The sequence below is a fragment of the Camelina sativa genome, chromosome 16 (genome assembly GCF_030686135.1).
Source record: "Camelina sativa cultivar CO46 ecotype springtype chromosome 16, ASM3068613v1".
NCBI classification, from domain to species: domain Eukaryota; kingdom Viridiplantae; phylum Streptophyta; class Magnoliopsida; order Brassicales; family Brassicaceae; genus Camelina; species Camelina sativa.
Genome location: NC_141895.1, coordinates 24,098,646 through 24,118,172, shown reverse-complemented (window position 1 = coordinate 24,118,172; position 19,527 = coordinate 24,098,646). Strand labels below are relative to the sequence as shown.

General features: G+C 38.8%; 6 protein-coding genes, 1 non-coding gene and 1 pseudogene across 18 annotated transcripts; 5 read left to right on the top strand and 3 right to left on the bottom strand.

Moving 5' to 3' along the window:
- The first annotated feature begins 117 nt into the window (after nt 1-117).
- On the top strand, nt 118-4,164 carry LOC104751654 (long chain acyl-CoA synthetase 9, chloroplastic). Its single transcript, XM_010473653.3, has 12 exons — nt 118-369; nt 713-1,215; nt 1,311-1,391; nt 1,574-1,828; nt 1,981-2,112; nt 2,189-2,362; nt 2,547-2,776; nt 2,886-3,003; nt 3,115-3,246; nt 3,338-3,472; nt 3,565-3,771; nt 3,853-4,164. The coding sequence occupies exons 2-12, from the start codon at nt 769-771 to the stop codon at nt 4,015-4,017; spliced, it is 2,076 nt and encodes a 691-aa protein (XP_010471955.1). The 5' UTR covers nt 118-369; nt 713-768; the 3' UTR covers nt 4,018-4,164.
- A 764-nt stretch (nt 4,165-4,928) lies between these two features.
- Nucleotides 4,929-8,614, top strand: LOC104751653 (filament-like plant protein 1). Of its 10 annotated transcripts, none has more exons than XM_010473649.3 (6): nt 4,944-5,279; nt 5,409-5,486; nt 5,937-6,028; nt 6,137-6,332; nt 6,426-7,975; nt 8,053-8,614. In XM_010473649.3, the coding sequence occupies exons 3-6, from the start codon at nt 5,939-5,941 to the stop codon at nt 8,416-8,418; spliced, it is 2,202 nt and encodes a 733-aa protein (XP_010471951.1). In that variant the 5' UTR covers nt 4,944-5,279; nt 5,409-5,486; nt 5,937-5,938; the 3' UTR covers nt 8,419-8,614. The 10 variants fall into 10 exon arrangements, with proteins under 10 accessions (XP_010471952.1, XP_087349026.1, XP_010471951.1 ...); XM_087492899.1 differs by having other exon boundaries at nt 4,964-5,279; nt 8,057-8,614; XM_010473650.3 differs by lacking the exon at nt 5,409-5,486 and having other exon boundaries at nt 4,929-5,279.
- A 205-nt stretch (nt 8,615-8,819) lies between these two features.
- Nucleotides 8,820-9,224, bottom strand: LOC104753895 (heat stress transcription factor A-4a-like). The gene has a single exon (XM_010476079.1). It carries the CDS (start codon nt 9,222-9,224, stop codon nt 8,820-8,822), a length of 405 nt encoding a protein of 134 aa, XP_010474381.1.
- Nucleotides 9,225-9,429: 205 nt separating this feature from the next.
- LOC104751652 (uncharacterized) lies at nt 9,430-14,613 on the top strand. Its single transcript, XM_087493380.1, has 15 exons — nt 9,430-9,905; nt 10,011-10,244; nt 10,413-10,537; nt 10,613-10,826; nt 10,983-11,108; nt 11,222-11,478; nt 11,932-12,039; nt 12,254-12,395; nt 12,507-12,672; nt 12,910-13,067; nt 13,159-13,482; nt 13,584-13,658; nt 13,776-13,848; nt 13,937-14,094; nt 14,193-14,613. The coding sequence occupies exons 1-15, from the start codon at nt 9,639-9,641 to the stop codon at nt 14,337-14,339; spliced, it is 2,574 nt and encodes an 857-aa protein (XP_087349506.1). The 5' UTR covers nt 9,430-9,638; the 3' UTR covers nt 14,340-14,613.
- On the top strand, nt 9,432-9,503 carry TRNAQ-UUG (transfer RNA glutamine (anticodon UUG)). Its single transcript has one exon. It is a non-coding gene; the product is annotated as a tRNA-Gln (tRNA).
- LOC104753894 (cytosolic Fe-S cluster assembly factor NBP35-like) lies at nt 14,215-15,999 on the bottom strand (annotated as a pseudogene). Its single transcript, XR_015585346.1, has 3 exons — nt 15,960-15,999; nt 15,689-15,803; nt 14,215-15,578 (listed from the first exon to the last, which is right to left on the bottom strand). The product of XR_015585346.1 is annotated as a cytosolic Fe-S cluster assembly factor NBP35-like (transcript).
- Nucleotides 16,000-16,202: 203 nt separating this feature from the next.
- Nucleotides 16,203-16,892, top strand: LOC104751651 (acetyltransferase At1g77540). The gene is made up of 2 exons (XM_010473645.3): nt 16,203-16,541; nt 16,631-16,892. The coding sequence occupies exons 1-2, from the start codon at nt 16,269-16,271 to the stop codon at nt 16,700-16,702; spliced, it is 345 nt and encodes a 114-aa protein (XP_010471947.1). The 5' UTR covers nt 16,203-16,268; the 3' UTR covers nt 16,703-16,892.
- A 142-nt stretch (nt 16,893-17,034) lies between these two features.
- On the bottom strand, nt 17,035-18,803 carry LOC104751648 (indole glucosinolate O-methyltransferase 4-like). 2 transcript variants are annotated; one of them, XM_087493382.1, is made up of 4 exons: nt 18,238-18,803; nt 17,754-18,063; nt 17,578-17,642; nt 17,035-17,482 (listed from the first exon to the last, which is right to left on the bottom strand). In XM_087493382.1, exons 1-2 carry the CDS (start codon nt 18,780-18,782, stop codon nt 17,919-17,921), a joined length of 690 nt encoding a protein of 229 aa, XP_087349508.1. In that variant the 5' UTR covers nt 18,783-18,803; the 3' UTR covers nt 17,035-17,482; nt 17,578-17,642; nt 17,754-17,918. The 2 variants fall into 2 exon arrangements, with proteins under 2 accessions (XP_087349508.1, XP_087349507.1); XM_087493381.1 differs by having other exon boundaries at nt 18,238-18,786.
- Nucleotides 18,804-19,527: the final 724 nt, after the last annotated feature.

Sequence of the window (19,527 nt, the reverse complement as noted above, 5' to 3'; positions counted from 1 at the left end):
TGCATGGCCGTTTGTCAGATCGATGACCTAACATAACACATCCTACGGTCCAGATCTTCTGACTGATCCCTCCACGTGTGTGGGTTTATTTATTTATCTTCCCTTTAAATAAAATTCAAAAACTATTTTTATTTTGTTTTCTTTCTTATATTCTTCGTTTTGTCTCTCTCTCCGCCTCCACAGTCCTCTCGACGTCTCCGCTAAAAAGGACCATTATACCCTTCACTCTTCTCTGTCCTCTCTGTCCTCCTCCTCCTCTCTAAATTGGAGCCTCGCGCTCGCTGCTCTTATTATTATTATTATTATTTATTTTTTTCTTATAATTGTTATCTCCGACGTCTTCTCCGGTTTCGTTTTGCTCCGATCACGGTATATTCCACTCTCTTCTCTTTCTTATGCTTCACATTCCCGATTATATTCTTCGAATGTTTGTTTCATGGAAGTGTGTTGTTCTCTCCTTTTTAGGCTTGATTAGTTTGTTCTAGCACTCGTCTTTTTTTCTCAGATCTTTTGAAACTTGAACTCGATTTTGTAATGTAGTTATACACACTTAGTTCTCGAGAGAGCTCTACTTAGCGAATGTGATTTTACTTTCGTGTAGCTCTTCTCTGTAATACTACAGCTATCGCGTGTATTTTAGAGTTGTTTTTATTTTGTGAAATTGATTTATGTTAATAATGTTGTTCAATTTGTGATGGGGTTTTGGTTTCAGGTGGAGGTGTTCATTAGCCATATATTTCTTCTTTTGTTTGGTGGGTTTAGTGAGAGATGATTCCTTATGCAGCTGGTGTTATTGTGCCTTTGGCTTTAACGCTTCTGGTTCAGAAATCTAAGAAAGATAAAAAAAGAGGTGTTGTTGTTGATGTTGGTGGTGAACAAGGTTACGCCATTAGGAATCACAGGTTTGCTGATCCTGTTACTTCCCATTGGGAAGATATCTCAACGCTTCCGCAGCTCTTTGAGATATCCTGTAATGCTCACAGCGACCAAGTTTTCCTTGGCACCCGGAAGCTGATCTCTAGAGATATTGAGACTAGTGATGATGGTAAAACATTTGAGAAGCTTCATTTGGGCGACTACGAGTGGCTCACTTTTGCCAAGACACTCGAAGCTGTCTGTGATTTCGCCTCTGGCCTTGTTCAGATTGGACACAAGACGGGAGAACGTGTTGCCATTTTCGCAGATACTAGAGAAGAGTGGTTCATTTCCCTACAGGTGATTTCCCATTTTTTGTTTCCTGTTTTCTCTGCCTCAATCCGAATGCACTGTTGGTACAGGTATGAAATATCCTGTGTGATTCAATGTTTCAGGGTTGCTTCAGGCGCAACGTCACTGTGGTAACTATCTATTCATCTTTGGGAGAGGAAGCTCTTTGTCACTCGCTGAATGAGGTACCCATTGCTTCTCTTCTCTGCTTTCTCTTTCATATGGCGTCTTATACATACAGTATGGTATGATTATGATATTCACATAGGGTAGAATGAGCTTTATGTTATCCTGTGGTTAAGAATTTTCATATTTGTGTAGGCTTTCCTTTTTTTATATTCATGATCTCCTTTCTTTTACTTTCCAGACAGAGGTCACAACTGTAATATGTGGTAACAAAGAACTGAAAAAGCTCATGGACATAGGCCACCAGCTTGAAACTGTGAAACGTGTGATTTGTATGGATGATGAGTTCCCATCTGATGTGAACAGTAATTGGATGGCAACTTCATTTGCTGATGTGAAGAAACTTGGGCACGAAAACCCTGTGGATCCGAACTTTCCCCTCTCAGCAGATGTTGCTGTTATAATGTACACCAGTGGAAGCACTGGACTTCCCAAGGTTAGAAGGTTTTCAAACAAAATATACTTTCACATCTGTTGTTTCAGAATAAGATTTCTTCCTATGGGTCTCAAAATTGTCGTATCAGTTATTTGTAACTGGTTGTGCAAAAATTTACTCATACTGATTTTCCCACTTCCCAAACTGTGTAGGGTGTTATGATGACACATGGCAATGTCCTAGCTACAGTTTCAGCAGTGATGACAATTGTTCCAGACCTTGGAAAGAGGGATATATACATGGCATATTTACCTTTGGCTCACATCCTTGAGTTAGCAGCTGAGGTATCTCAGAACTTTATTGTCCAATGATTTATTCACTTTCAGAGAATCTTAATACGGCCTGAAATCATTGTTGTAGAGCGTAATGGCTACTATTGGGAGTGCTATTGGATATGGTTCTCCCTTGACCCTTACGGATACGTCAAACAAGATAAAAAAGGGTACCAAAGGAGATGTCACTGCACTTAAGCCCACTATAATGACAGCTGTTCCAGCCATTCTTGATCGTGTCCGGGATGGTGTCCGCAAAAAGGTTCGTGCATGTTAGATACACATCCAAATTCTTTTGACTGGTTATCCTCTACGTAGCTTTTGCTCTACTAGTTGTTTAGATGACACCAGCCACCTCCCAGCAACCAAGATGCGCGAAATTGTCTCCATCCTCTTGTGAGTATAACCTTATAGTTAAATAACCACCGACTATTTATGATCATCAGGTTGACGCAAAGGGTGGATTGTCGAAAAAATTGTTTGACTTTGCATATGCTCGGCGATTATCTGCCATCAATGGAAGTTGGTTTGGAGCCTGGGGACTGGAAAAGCTTCTATGGGATCTGCTTGTGTTTGGTAAAATCCGTGCGGTCTTGGGAGGCAAAATCCGCTATTTGCTCTCTGGTGGTGCCCCTCTTTCTGGTGACACTCAGAGATTCATTAACATATGCGTTGGGTAAAAGCATCCTTGAATATCTCCTTGAGGCTCACTCATCTCCAACCTTCGATATTTATGTTTTTGTTCCTTTGCCGTTTCTATGATCTAACACTCTGATATTCCTCAGGGCTCCAATCGGCCAGGGATATGGGCTCACAGAGACTTGTGCTGGTGGAACCTTCTCTGAGTTCGATGACACATCCGTTGGTCGGGTGGGTGCTCCACTTCCTTGCTCCTTTGTAAAGGTAACCTCTTTACCTGATATGTCCACTCTTAATTCTTTGTTAGCTTTTAGTCCTTTATCAATTTGCATGCCGTAGTCTCTTATGATCATATATGCTTATATCTTGTTTCAGCTAGTAGACTGGCCGGAAGGCGGGTATCTAACCAATGACAAGCCAATGCCCCGTGGTGAAATTGTAATTGGTGGCTCAAATATCACGCTTGGGTATTTCAAAAATGAGGAGAAAACAGAAGAAGTGTACAAGGTAGCAATCAACATCATTCGTTTTGGCAATGTTGAAGAATTGGTTGGTTTGGCTTTACCTCTAACTGTTTTGTACACTTGGATGTTCAAAGGTTGATGAAAAGGGGATGCGGTGGTTCTATACAGGAGACATAGGGCGATTTCACCCTGATGGCTGTCTCGAGATAATAGACCGGAAAAAGGATATTGTGAAACTTCAGCATGGAGAATATGTCTCCTTGGGCAAAGTATAGTCTACTCAAAACCGAAACTTCTCTTTTATTTCACCTTTACTCAGTTCTCCAGATAAGCTTATTAACAGACTCCTTTTTTTCCGCAGGTGGAAGCTGCTCTAAGTATAAGTCCCTATGTTGAAAACATAATGGTTCATGCTGATTCATTCTATAGTTACTGTGTGGCCCTTGTGGTCGCGTCCCAACAAACACTTGAAGGTTGGGCTTCAAAGCAAGGAATAGACTTTGCCAACTTCGACGAACTGTGCGGGAAAGAAGAAGCCGTGAAAGAAGTGTATGCGTCTCTTGTCAAGGTATGTTCATTGCTACCCAGCGATTTGAGTCCCCTCTGAAAGTTCCTTTTATGAATATACAATATATATGTGTGTTTGCAGTCGGGTAAACAATCGAGATTGGAGAAGTTTGAGATACCAGCAAAGATCAAATTGTTGGGATCTCCATGGACGCCAGAGTCGGGCTTAGTCACAGCAGCACTAAAGCTTAAAAGAGATGTAATTAGGAGGGAATTCTCAGAAGATCTCACAAAGTTATATGCCTAAACTTTCTTATTCCGCTTACTCTACTTTGTGTGTTCCATAGACACAGCAGGATGCACAAAACTTGTTTCTGTTTTACAGTTGTGTCTCCAACAATCTTTTAGGCTTTGGGACCAAAGTCTTTACAACTTAATGGGCCTTTTTATCAAACCAAGTCATAAATTAATCTCTGTAATTAAGCCAGTACAGATAAGTAGTAGTATAATAATTGTAGCTTAGTTATTTTTTTGGGGACTCGAGATAAACGACAAGAGGAAAGAGGCTATTAATTGAAATTAGAAGTGAAAATAAAGTAATCTTACCAACTGCCCCAACAATTAAGAAAAGATAAATTGGAGCGTAGGAGTTAATAAATTACTCGGTATTGAGATTAATACTAGTGTGTAAAATTAATGAATTGTATTTTCTATTTAAAAGAGTTAAAAAAAGTAAAGTAAAGTAAAGTAGGAAGCCGAAGAGATTCAATCTCAGCCGTCGGATAAATTGTGTATCTCACTGATTTTGTCAGTGAGAAGTGAGTGAGAGAGTGAGAGAATTGACCAGCGTCAGCGAGACGCGTGAGAGAGAGCCTCTTTTAAGAAAATAGTCCCGTTATTATTAACATAACCTTTTCCGTTAGTACTTTTAGCTTAAACTATTACAACAACATCCTTAAATTCAAAAGCTGCTTTCGTAATTAATTGTTTCCTAAATTATTGTCAATAATGTATATTCGCGGGCCGTAATTAATTTTTAAATTTTTTCCTAAATTATTGTCAATAATTTTTTCGTAATTATTTTTTTTCCTAAATTACACATAGGTTTTTAATGTCAACAACAATTCAAATTTACGAAAAATACGTTTTACTACTATCTTACATTTTTATTATAATAGAAATTCCATTATAAAAAATATTAAAAATAAAAGCTGAAAAGTTTTAAATGTTTGAGACTTTGAGTTCACAGCTCCACATACAGAATATCACATGCTCTCTCTCTCTCTGTCTCTCTCTCTCTTTCTATCTTTTGAATTAAAGAAGAAAAAATGTTTTTTTTTTTAAAGATTAGAAAATTAAAAATAGCAAAAAACAAGATAAAGAGAATTCTCTATCCTTCTCTCTCTCTCTTTCTGCCTTGTCGCTGTTAGTAATCGTAATAGTGTTTCCAGGCACAGTAGAAGGAGAAGAAAACTTTCTTCTTTTGTCTGTTTAATCGCTGATTCTTTTCTTTCTTTTTCCATTGGGGCATTTTCGGATCTCAAAGCTCTTCAGATATCAGACAAAAAGGTATTTAAAATTCATAATATTCTCTTCCTTTGTTAGTTCATCTCTCCTTAAACCAACTTTGTGTTTCTCAAATGTACCAAAGTTTGGATTTTTTTTTTGTGTTTTACCTCTCAACCTTGTTTATTGCAGGTTTTTTTGAAGATTAAGACTTTACTTACTCAACACTGTTGTATTACCTGTCGTATCTATTTGATTCTCTTGGATTTGGTAGATTTCAAACTCATTGTTCCATTTTTTGATAAATGAATGAAGCATTTGAGTTTCAAATTTAAAGTTTTGAGCTTTCTACTTACTTCGTCTTGTAGCTTTTTCTCTACCGTTGTTTTTTGTTTGTTTTTGATTATGGAAACGGACATCTGGAACCAACAAATGCACATTTGTTACAATAAAGACAAAATCAGTTTTCTAATAATTTAGTGTGTGTGTTAAATGATTTATTCAAGATTTTTCTCTTATCTTGCATGTTTGGTGATTGGTCTCAGTTTTCTTCATCTTGAAGTTTTTGTTCTTCTTTGACTTTGTTTGTTTATGTAACTTTCAGCATTTTTAAAGAATCCAATGTCTGTGCTCTCTCTCTCTCTCTCTCTCTTTCAGATCCTGAGTCTAGTGTTGTTATGTGCTGATTGAATATACTGTTGTTGTGGTCTTGGGAACCAGAAATGGAGAAACGGAAGAGAGAATCATCTGAGATAAGCTTTGGTGAATCAGAGTCAGTGTCTTCACTATCTGAGAAGGATTCTCAAATTCATGTAAGATAAAAAAGAACAGAGATCTTGCTTCTCTTTTTTTCTTTCTTTTCTTGATGTTATGTTTTTTGTATCTAAAAGATTATTGTGATGACTGATGTTTTTATCAAGCCTGAGAGCACAATGGAGTCTCATGATGATGAGATACAATCATCAACGGTTTCTTTGGAAGAAGAAACTGAAAATGAGGATTTGAAAGATAGTATAAGGACTTTGACTGAGAAACTTTCAGCTGCTCTTGCGAATGTAAGTGCTAAAGATGATCTGGTGAAGCAACATGTCAAAGTCGCTGAAGAAGCTGTCGCTGGTAAAAACAATTTTTTTTTCTTCTGCATTTTGATTATGATTCTGTGAGTTCTTTTTTATTTTTTAATCTTGGTGAATATATGCTATTGTGAAGGGTGGGAGAAAGCTGAGAATGAAGTGGTTGAGTTGAAGGAGAAGCTTGAGGCTGCTGATGATAAGAATAGAGTGTTGGAAGATAGAGTAAGCCATCTTGATGGAGCTTTAAAGGAGTGCGTTAGACAGTTAAGGCAAGCAAGAGATGAACAAGAGCACCTAATTCAAGACGCAGTGATCGAGCGAACCAAGGAGTTGCAGTCGTCTAAAACCAGCCTTGAGAACCAGATTCTTGAAGCTGCTACCAAGTCTGAGGAACTTAGCCAAATGGCGGAATCCGTGGCGAAAGAAAACGTGGTGCTGCGACATGAGCTTCTTGCACGATGCGAAGAGCTAGAGATCAGAACCATTGAGAGGGATTTAAGCACCCAGGCAGCTGAAACCGCAAGCAAGCAGCAGTTAGATAGCATTAGGAAAGTGGCAAAACTCGAGGCTGAGTGCAGGAAGCTTCGTATGTTGGCTAAATCATCAGCTTCGTTTAACGATCATCCATCTATAGATAGTCATTCTGATGGAGGGGAGAGAATGGATGTAAGTTGCTCTGATTCATGGGCATCATCCACATTGATTGAAAAGAGAAGCCTTCAGGGCACTTCCTCTTCCATTGAACTTGATCTCATGGGTGATTTCCTTGAGATGGAACGTCTTGTAGCATTGCCCGAGACACCAGATGAGAACGGTAAGAGTGGACCTGAATCAGTAACAGAAGAGGCTGTTGTTCACTCAGAGAACTCGTTGGTTGCTGAAATAGAAGTATTGACTTCTCGAACTAAGGAACTTGAAGAGAAAGTGAAGAAGCTAGAAGCGGAGAAAAATGAGCTCGAAAGTGAAGTTAAATGTAACAGAGAAGAGGCTGTTGTTCACGCAGAGAAGTTGTTGATTGCTGAAATAGAAGTTTTGACTTCTCGAACTAAGGAACTTGAAGTGAAACTGGAGAAGATAGAAGCGGAGAAAGATGAGCTCGAAAGTGAAGTTAAAAGTAATAGAGAAGAGGCTGTTGCTCACTTAGAGAAATCTTTGGCTGCTGAAATAGAAGTATTGACTTGCCGCATTAAGCAACTTGAAGAAAAGTTAGAGAAGTTGGAAGCAGAGAAAGATGAACTCGAAAGTGAAGTTAAAGGTAACAGAGAAGTGGAGACCACACTGAGATTTGAGCTCAAAGCTATTGCCTGTGATAAAACGGAGCTGTATGATAAGTTGGAGAGGATGGAGGCTGAGAAAGCTGAGTTGCAAATATCTTTTGACATAATCAAAGATAAGTATAAAGAATCTCAAGTTTGTCTGCAAGAAATTGAGACGAAGCTGGAGGAGATACAAACGGAGATGAAACTTGTTAACGAACTAAAAGCAGAAGTTGAATCTCAAATCATCGCATTGGAAGCAGAGGTAAATACTAAAGCCGCGAAGATTGATTCATTGGAAGAAGACATGAGAAAGGAGAGGTTTGCTTCTGATGAGCTTAGGAGAAAATGTGAGGTTCTTGAAGAAGAAGTCTCTCTCTATCAAGAGAACGCCATCAAGAGGGAAAATATAGAACCCAAGATCAAACAGGTCTGTCTCCAAACTTTGGCTATGTGGTTTCATCACAATCCTTTTCTTCCACTAAAACTTGATTATATATTGTGTAGGAAGACATAGAAACAGCTGCAGGGAAACTTGCGAATTGTCAGAAAACAATAGCTTCACTTGGGAAACAGCTGCAGTCTCTTGCAACACTTGAAGATTTCTTAACCGATACACCGAGTATTACAATGGCTGCAAACGGTGTATGCAGCAGCAGCAGCAACTCAGAGAGCTGGAAGGTTCACAAGAACGAAACTTTCCTGACGAGAAATCATCCGGAGTCCATCAAACCAATCAAAGAAACATCACCTTCCGCTGCTGCTGTTGTTTCAGTGCCAGTTTCATCAAACCGAGGGAGTTCTGAGAAGAATCGCAATGGGTTTGCAACAGTATTCACAAGAAGTAAAGATGGGATACATCTAGCGATTTAGCATAACTTTGGCAGTAGGCAGAGAGACTATCTCTTAGGTTTTAAAGAGATCTGTTTTGAATGGTTTTAGAAGATCACTCTAGAGTATGCAGGGGATAATGTTTCTAAAGATTTCAGTTTTCTAAAAGTTGTTCTAGTAATTTTCGATGTCATGTTGTTATGAATCAGAGTTCAGAGAACCATGTAAAGACTAAAAAGAAGAGAAGCCACCATCATAGGTATAAGAGAGTAAGATCAAAGACTTGCATAAAAAGATAAAGGGCTTACATGCCCCAGGAGATGGATATACAAATTATACATAATGGCAATAGATCAAAACATAAAAGAAAAAGCGGTTATATAATACAAAGCATGATTATTCATTACTACTAAAGTAACTTATACAAGAAGTTATTATGATGATCAAATTTGTAAGTGTTGCAAGAGACCCTCTACTTGAACTCGATCTCTCTTGGCTTTGGCTTTAGCTATCTTTGCATTACGTTTAGCCGTCAAAGCTTCGTTCATCATATACTTCAAAAGCCCCGGTTGATCTACGACAAAATACTCGTGTCCAAACTCCAACTGACCAGGCCCTGTAAATTTTTTAAAGCCATAAGAACGAAGCTTGGAGAGAAACCATGAGAAGCTTCTACCAAATTCAACACATGTCGGCATAATCTTTCTGCGAAACTCTCTCACGTTCCAGATGATGAAACTGTCGTAGCTTTTGCTCCACGAGATGATGGAGTCCGAGGAAGGATCATTAACAACCTCATAGACTCTGATGTAGAACGGAGACAATCCCCTTGGAAATTTCTGAACCATCCTTCCAAGTCACCAAAAATTGTTTTCTAGGTTTCCAGACGAGAGGGGTCGCATTATTTATAGAGAGATGAGCTATAGAATCAATTGACGGTTTAGATAAAAAGTTACAAAGTTTCCTTTTTTCTTTTTCCTTTTCCAATTTTATTTCCATTTCTCGAGTTGATTTACGAATATAAATAAGTTAACTTGTTTAGAAGAAGCATCCGAGGTTCTATGGTGTAGTGGTTAGCACTCTGGACTTTGAATCCAGCGACCTGGGTTCGACTCCCGGTAGGACCTCTTTGCTTCATTTTTTTTTTGGTTTTGAAAAACTGCTTTTCAAAATTAACCCTATCACACACACTCTCCCCCACTTCTTCTTGTTGTTTCTGTCGCCGAACGCAGCGAAAACCCTCAGACAGAGCAGAGAGGAGAATGAGCAAAATCGAGAGCTTCGACGATTTCGTAAAGGTACATGGGATACTATTGGCGGCTTCGGGTTTGCCGCCGAAGCTTTACCCACGCCTCTTCCAGAAGCTTGCTTCCGATACTTTAGACGGCGGCGCTTACTTCCAAATCGAATCCTCCGATGATGATAGGCGACGGAGGCTTCTCCTCACTTCCGATTCTATGCCTAAAGATTCTGACGTCTTCCTTGTCGATCACGCCTGGACTTTTCGCCTTCCCGATGCCTGTAAGCAGGTAACTAACGCCACTTTCACTCTCTCACTCTTTACACAATTTCGAAACTAATTTGTTGAAATTAGAGTTCTGAGAGTCTAATTAGAGTTCTTTTGTTTACTTCAGCTTAAGGAAGTTCCGGGATTGGCTGAGAGGATGGCTTCTTTGATGAGTGTTGACATTGATGTAGAGGCTGGAGAAGAGGAAGTTGCTGAGGAACTCTCCGTTGATCAGATTATAGAAAATGAAATACGTTATGCAGCAGATGAAGGATATGACTCTCTAAGATGGTTGGAGTTGGAGGCCCTTGGAATTGTTGATGACTCATTGCTCTCCCTGCATTTGCCTAGTCAATTTCAGGCATGTCTTTACATCTTTCTTCTCCTTCCTTCAATACATCATGCTGGACTTTAGCTCAGATGTCTTATTTTTAGACTTGCATAGACAACTTGAAATAATATATATCATGCGTGAATTCAATTAGATTCTAAAACTTCTTCAATTTGTTGCTGCGAAATGTTTTGGTAGGATTTAGTGGCGCTTAGTCTTATCGGGAACAAAATCAAGAGTGCGGATGTGGTTATAGAAGAGGTTACGAAGTTTAAGAATCTGAAGGCTTTGTGGCTGAATGACAATCCTGTTCTGCAGAAGAGGTAAACATGCATTTACTAAACATATGGATGCGTGGGGATAATATTGATTTCTCATGTATTGAATTTGCTTTTCAGTGAATGTCAGATGGCTGACGAAATACTGCAAGGCTGTCCGAGTCTTGAAATCTACAACTCGTGTTTTACTCCTAATTATGGGTTATGGGCACTTGGTTTCTGTGGAGATATTTTTGGGAAGGATAATCCTGGTTGTGTTCAGCAAGACCAACCCTTGTGCAATGTCACCTCACTTGACCTTTCAAACCGGTCAATACACAATCTAGTCAATAAGGCCAGTTTTTTCCCCTTACTTTCTTTAGAGAGGCAGGGTGTGCAGTTTTTTGACTGAATAAACAAACGAACATATATGTCTCCATTTTGCATCTTATAGACCTCTAGATATTTAAGTATCTGATTTGTCTGCCTTTATTACTTTCTTCATTTTCAGGCATTTCATGTGCACGAGATGCCAAAACTATCACATTTGAATATTCGTGGAAACCCATTGGATCAGAATTCGGTTGGAGAACTATTTGAAGTCTTGCAGCTCTTCCCTTCTCTGTCTTCCTTAGAAGTAATTGTTGCAAGTTTTCCTTACGTATTCAGATACAAATTGAGGTTACCATACAATGTTAACTAAAGTATATTTATGCAGAGATGTGCTCACATGCTACTTCTTGTTTGTAGGTTGACATACCTGGACCTCTTGGAGACAATGCTCTAGAGATTCTTGAAGCTCTGTCAAAACTTTCTTTGTTAAATGGCGTTGATACAGCTAAAATACTTGAAAATGGAAAGCTTGTTATTGATGCAATGCTCCAACCACGCATTCCTGAGCCAAATCCTGATGATACTCTTGTTGATCGTGTTCTCGGTGCAATGTGGTTGTATGCGATGAATTATCGCCTTGCGGATGAGGAAAAGCTTGATGAAAGTTCTTTGTGGTATGCAATTTTTCTGTTTGTTTGCTATATTAGAATTAGTGCAGTGGATTTGCTTGATATAATAAACGGCTGGTTGCATTTACCAATTAAACTATCATATCATTTTTCATTCAAATAGATAAAATACAGGATGGAATTTGAAGCAAGATATATTTAGTGATATATGTGACATTCTAGTCCAATGACTGAAAGCTGTAGGATTTACCACTCTTTATATATCAGAATGACCATTTTCACTTTTGAAGTGTATTCCCATCCCTAATCCTTTGTTTGATAGGGAAAGGTCTCTTTATGTGTGATTTTGTATTGGGAATGAACATTTGATGCTAGTTTACAATCTACATCTTAAAAGGTTAAAAATAAGAGTTTATGGACAGTCTTGTATGCAGTTCTTAGGCACTTAATATTTGGATGTTGATGAGTGTGAGTGGCGCAATGATATCACTTTTGCAGGTATGTGATGGATGAATTGGGTTCAGCTTTGAGGCATTGCGATGAACCGAATTTCAAAGTGGCTCCTTTCCTTTTCATGCCTTCTGGGAAACTAGACTCTGCTGTGAGGTAGAAATTTTTCTGCACTGCTCCATCTACTTCTTGAATTCATATCATGTGTGCTGTAAGTAAACACATATTATGTGGTATAGTTTAAGTGTAATGTGGATTGACATGGGATTCTTGATCAGGGCTCACGTGTCATGTATGCAAATATTTTCAACAATGTTACTTTTTATGTCTCGGACATATGCTTATGTTTATTTGGTTTTGTATGTTCCAGCTATTCGGTAATGTGGCCTATAAAAAGTCTTCAAAAAGGTGATGAGTGCACTCGTGATTTTCTATCTGGTATTGGAGAGGACAAACAGCGGTCTGCCAGGCTCACAGCCTGGTTTCAAACTCCTGAGAACTATTTTATTCATGTACTTCCTCGGTGTCCACTTTAGCTTTCTCTTCATTAACAGACTTCCTGTTCTCTCATTTCCTTCCAAGATTTTTGTTAATTAACAGATTCTCTGTTATTGATTTCCTAGGAGTTTGAGAAATACCAACAGAAACTGCAGGCTAAAGCTTTTGATTCATTACCTTCCAATCTTTCAATTTCCCGAAGCATACGGCATAGTGATGGGTCTCCTTTACTTGTATACACGGATCTACCTCAAGTTGAAGAATTTTTGACACGCCCAGAATTTGTGATCAGTAAGTGATTTGATCCAGTTTTCATAATATATCCTTAGTTCTCATTTAGGAACTCCTTATTAGATGCATAAACAATGCAACTTTTAACTTACCACAACTGTCCCAACTTTTTAAATATCTTTAGTTTTATAGATAATGGAGTAAATTCAGCTTAATATCATAAAAGCTGTTTCATGCATTAGGCAAATCAGGGTTTTTCTTTGTGTTTTCTGAGTTGTGTTGCCTGCCTGCTTGCAGCAAATGAACCTAAAGATGCAGACATATTATGGACGAGTGTACAGGTGGATGAGGAGCTTAAGAAAGAGGTGGGAATAACAGATGACCAATACATAAATCAGTTTCCCTTTGAGGCGTGTCTTGTTATGAAGCATCATCTTGCAGAGACTATTCAAATGGTATATTATGAAGCATCAGCAAACTATGCCCTTAGATTATCATAGCAACGTTAGTAACATGTTAATGAAATCTCTATGTCTTGCTGTACAGGGTTATGGATCTCCAAAATGGTTACAGCCTACTTATAATCTTGAAACTCAGTTGTCCCAGTTTATTGGGGACTATTGTGTCCGCAAACGTGATCAGATGAACAATTTGTGGATCTTGAAACCATGGAACATGGCACGGACAATCGATACAAGTATAACAGATAACTTATCTGCTATCATCCGCATGATGGAAACCGGACCCAAGATCTGCCAGAAGTACATAGAGCATCCTGCTTTGTTCAAGGGGAAGAAGTTTGATCTGCGATATATTGTCCTAGTGCGAAGTATTGACCCGCTGGAGATTTACCTAACAGAGATTTTTTGGGTAATGCTTATGTTCTTTCTCTTCATCACAGCCAATTGAAGTGATTATTCAGTCATTTTGAATAAACAACATATGGGCCATTCCTATTTGTTTGATTTCAGGTTAGGTTGTCTAACAACCCATATTCATTGGAAAAGCATAGTTTCTTTGAATATGAAACTCACTTCACCGTCATGGTATATTTCTTATTAACATTCATTTTACATAATGATTCAGTTCTGATAAAGATTGCAACATCATATATAACAAAAATCACGTTTTTTTCCGATGTCCTTTCTCTGATGCGTTTGCAGAACTATGGTGGTCGGACGTTGAATCACAAACCCACAGCAGAGTTTGTGAGAGAATTTGAACAAGAACATAACGGTAGATATACACGGCATTTGGGTTTCCTTCATATATATATATCTTTCTGTACTTCATTATATCAATAACACATTTCAACTCTCAATAGTTAAATGGATGAATATCCATGAGAAGGTGAAGCAAGTGATACGGGAAGTGTTTGAGGCGGCAGCTCTCACGCATCCAGAGATGCAGTCCCCCAAATCTAGAGCCATTTACGGAGTAGATGTAATGCTCGATAGCTCATTCGAGCCAAAAATCTTGGAGGTTTGTCACTTAAATTAACTGACATATAATTGTTTGCTTCAGAACAAACTCTTGGAAAACTGGAAGTTCTCTTATTAATGATTGTTTATGGTACGCAGGTTACATATTGTCCTGATTGTATGCGGGCTTGCAAATACGACATGGGGACCATGGATGGAAAAGGCATTGTTAAAGGCGGAGATTTCTTCAATTATGTATTCGGGTGCCTCTTCTTGGACGAGACTGCGCACGTAACTCCCTTGTAAGCTCAATAGCATGAGAAGAGTGACGGTTTAGTTCAAAACTAGAATTGTTGTTTTATTTATAGACATGTCGTTTATTAGTTATGCACCATTAGAGATTGAGAGTTTTGCTTTGTAATGTACGGTTTTTTGCAAGTTGCATTGAACTTTTTGTATTATTATATTATAGAATAATTTAGTTATATATCAAAAAAAATCTAAGGCACAGGCTCTGCCCCTTCTCCCCACCAAATCATTGTATTGGGGGAAAAAATCAAAATTATCTTTGGACAACAAATCCGACCAAAAGGATTTAGGGGGTTTCTTCTTTCTCTCCACTAAGGTCTTCCTTCATCTTTATTGAAGCAACGACTTTGTGTATGATGCTCTTAAGGGCGGGTGCGCTAACAGAACACTTGTTATCCTCAAAGCATGACTTGCCTTGTTCAGCTGCACTGCAAAGCTGTGGATCCAAAGGAACTTTCCCAAGAAACGGCACTCCCATTTCCTGACACATTCTCTCTGCACCGCCTCCGCTGGTGTCAAACACTTGGCTGCAAGCCACAACATCGAGAAGCTTTGGAGCATTCTCTCTTATGTAAGAGATCATGTCTTGGGTCACGTCGATGGAGGAGCCGGTCTCAGTTGCTAGCTTCATGAACTTGAAATCCGTCAACCGTTGAGATAAACAACTCATGTTCTCTACCACTCCTAGGACAGGGACACCGACTTTTGCAAGAAAGTTGACTCCTTTTCTGACATCAATCATGGAGACTTCCTGAGGGGTGGTGACAATGATAGCACCGTCGATCCCCGTGTGTACAAGGCTCTGGATGGTGGTGATGTTTTCGTCAGAGGTTCCTGGTGGGGTATCAACGACAAGGAAATCGAGCTCTCCCCAGTAAACGTCTTTTAAAAACTGTTTGATGAGACTGTTCTTGCGTGGACCTCTCCAGATGGCAGGCTCATCAGATTCTTCGGTGGAGACAATGAGACCTATGGACATGGCAGCGAGGTTTTCATCGACATAAGCAGGAGACCATCCAAAGTTGCTCTGGTGAACGTCATGCGCTTCAAGGCCCAACATTTTAGGGATGCTTGGCCCGCATATATCTGTATCCATGAGGCCTACTTGATAGTCCATTCCTGCCAGGGCATACGAAAGCTGAGCTGAGAAAGTGCTCTTACCAACCCCTCCTTTGCAAGAGCATACCAGAATCTTATGCTTCACAGTTGCCATTCTTTCAGCTATAGCAACCAAATCTGAAAATTAAGAAAACAAACAAAACGTGACACAGACGTTAACATATCATACAATTTTTCTAATGTGTTACAAGTAATTGTCACAAGGTGTGTAATGTGGGTTGTATTACCTGGGTCAGGTCCCTTAGGAGCAGTGGAACATATTTGTCCACATATTTGCTGATTAGGGCAACCTGCGTCAAGAATCTGAAAATCCAGCAGTTTCCGATTGGGGACCTGGGCAACCTACATTATTCACCAGCAGCAAAACAATCAGTTAGGTTAATTACGGCCACAAAGAATATATAAAAGTAATTAAAAGACCCACTATAATATATATACTTAATGATGATGAGCTGAAAGCAAAAAAAAAACTGAAACACATGGATTGATTTTGCTTACCCTCGTTGGCGTTCTCCATGTCGACTTGTGATAGGTTCATAACGAATCCCTAGAGAATTAACAGCGATGGGGTTTTAGATTTTAGAAAGACCAACGAACGACGAACTCGTGGGTTTAGGAGGAGGTCGACGACAATGAGATATTTATAGCAATCGGTTACGTGTGTGAGTTGTGCGGCCTATCAAATACCCAAACTCAGGCCCATTAAAAGGCCCACAAAAATAATGGGAAGAATCAGATTTAAGCCCAAAGCCCCAAACTATTATTACCCTTCGCTTTCCATTTTTATTTACGGTTTTTGGGATACATATGACGAACACGGCGGCGACATCGGAGGCGAAGATGGCGACGGAGACACCGAAGATAGTGTGGAACGAAGGGAAACGGAGATTCGAGACGGAGGATCACGAAGCTTACATAGAGTACAAGATGAGAAACAACGGCAAAGTGATGGATCTGGTCCATACCTACGTTCCTTCCTCCAAACGAGGATTAGGTTTAGCTTCTCATCTCTGCGTCGCTGCTTTCGAACACGCCTCCTCTCACTCCATCTCCGTCGTCCCTTCCTGCTCCTACGTTTCGGTACGTTAATTTTAGAAATCTATTCGAAATTTTTTGATTTTGAAGTTTGAATTCGTGAGTTTTTTTTGGTGTGTGATTGGATTTTGCAGGATACGTTTCTTCCTCGAAACCAGTCTTGGAAGCCTCTGGTTCACTCGGAGGATCTCAAGTCTAGCATCTGAAGAGTGAAGACCTACACTCCCGTCTCATTGTTTGCTCTGTAATAAATTAAGTAATGTCTCTAACTAAAATGTCCAATAATAATAATCGTTGATTGTGTATCTTGAAACATCTTTGTAATCAAAATCAGAGCAACTGAAGTATTTATGAATCCTAAAAGCTTTCACTTATCGAAAGTGTAGTTTATTATTATTTTGGTGTATTCAAAAATCAAGATTAGAACATGAAATTAAATTAAGATACTATTACTTGTCCCCTTACTTAGAATTGTTGTCGGAAAAGGAATAAAAGAAGAAGAAAGCGTTATCACACCATTATTATTGCACTCGGTTCATACTTATATCACCATTATTATTGCACTCGGTTAATACAAAACAATCACCAGAGTCTTGGAAAAAAAAGATAACACATCCCTTTATATATATATATATCACATGCACCAAACCAATCATTGTATGACTTCCGTAAATGCCAAAACCTTATTTGTGGAATTCGATAACAGAATACGAATAAGCAAGACAACATATGATTTCACATCGAACAAAACCTGAGGCAAACGCTAAACTCTCGAACTGCGAAAGAGATCTCTCTTTACCACCCGAGCATTGTGTTAACATCAACAAGTCCATCCCCAACACAGTGTTACAGGAAAAATCATTACGCTTTGGTTCCATTGGTGTAATCATCTCTACGATGATCACTTTCCCTTTTTCTGGTAGACTTTTCCAACAATTTTTCAGAATCTTTATACAATGTTCGTCCGCCCAATCATGTAGTATCCACTGTTAATAATTTAATGGACCAATTTATTTCGAAATACAATAGAGATAAATTTATTTTATCTACGTATGTATACGAAATATATTTGTAAAGTTACTTTCATAAAGATGGCATCTCCCTTTGGAACTTCTATAAACATGTCTCCGGAGCTATGCTCGACTCCTACAATTAGTATAATCAAACAAAACAAAAAGGTAAGGTTTAGGAGGTGTATTAGTTAATAAAACTAGCACACACCAAAGACCAAACATACTAGAGTAGTTAATTTTGTACCTGGATAAAAAGGAGCATGCGTTAAAACCTGAGCTAAGTCGAAATTAACACCCTTGATATGAGGATACTTCGAAGTGATGATACCCAATATGGTGCCAACTCCTCCTCCTACATCCACTAAAGTGTTAACATCTTTAAATCCTCTGTAAAACTCTAGAACTTTGTTCAGACCATAGTGGACGATTCCGCCATCGCCAGGCTAAACAGCTCAGCGAATTGCCCATCCGAATTAATGTATTCGAATATTTTCATGCCGTGGGCAGAGCTGAATGCATCTTTTCCTTCTAGTATCACATCCTTGAGATTTGTCCTATGAAATATTTTATATAAAAAAAATAATCTTTAAGTACTTTGTCAATTACTACGATATAAGTTCATGTATTAGTGTACGTAAATTGGTTTGATTAGTTGGTTTATAACTGGTTTAATGTTATTAACGATCAACAACTGATTTTAATTTTTGAATAGTAGAAGAAGCACTTACCAAGTCTTCAAAATGACTTGGCTATGGAGTAAAAAGAACAAAGACGAGAAAGAACCAGAGCCATCACTATCTTTCAAGAAAAACTTGCAAATCGGTTCGGCTGCATATACTCTCTCGATCTTTCCGGTTTGACCATTTTCTTTCCTTTCAACCATACCGCACTTCAAAATGGAGTGGCTGGCGAGTAACCGCAGCATCCGGTCCAGCAACATGGGCGCCTCCGGTTTATTGGGTTTGGTTGGGAGACTAACTGCTATCTCAGACGGTGAGAGCCATGTGCCGGTTCTTGCAGCAGCGATCGTGTCGATGACACCAAGCTCCAAGGCAGCTTTGAGAACCATGGGGAAAGCCACAGTATTCACGATGGTCTCTGCTTGCAAGCTCACCATTTTCTCGTCCACTTCTTGTTCTTCTTTGGCTAGAACCCGTTTTGGGCAAGTGGTCAAGTGTTCTTGAAGATTGTTTGTCATAACTGTTGATTGTTGAAGAAGATAAGGTAGAGTTTGGTTGGAGAGTGTGGTTTTAACACTCACACTTGGTGCCATTTTTATAAGTAGAAATCTCAAGCCAAGTTGATCCACTTTTATTGGTAACCCAACCAGTGGCCCATGATTAATAGATGTTCTAAAATTTTCTATTATACATACGGGGGATGGGACGAAAGGATAAGGGTTCATGTAGGCATGTACGTAGTTGACTCGCCATTTGTTATTGTTAGTTGTTATTGTTGATAATCATACATAAATAAATAGCTAGATAGATAAACAAAGGTTTGAGTTACACTTGATACTTGGTGCCATGCAGTAAAACGCGTGTAGTCTAATGAAGACGCATCGACCCTCTTATTCTTTCACCCAAAAAAAAAGAAGCTAAAATAGTCAGTAATGGAACCGGAGTTTATTGATTGTCTAGTACGTACGTATATCGGTTTGTATTGCAGCTTGTCATAATATATGTTTAAACATATACTAGAGTATGGTGACGTTATATGGTTTACCTGCTAGTGGGATCAAAACAGTATATAATTATTGTATGACATGATCGATCATTAAAAAGAAATATCTCAGGTGATTTAATTAAGAGGATCCGGTGGTCCACCAAAACCACGTGAATCATGCATGATTCAGGATATCACCTTTTTATTCCATTCGGGAAATCATTTTACGGAACCACCAACTAATAATTGATGTTTTCAAAATTTTAACCAAAAAGAAAAAAAAGAAAAAAAAATGATTGATCGTACTTTGGAGTATAAATATTCATCGATTGTTCTGTATATCGGACATCATT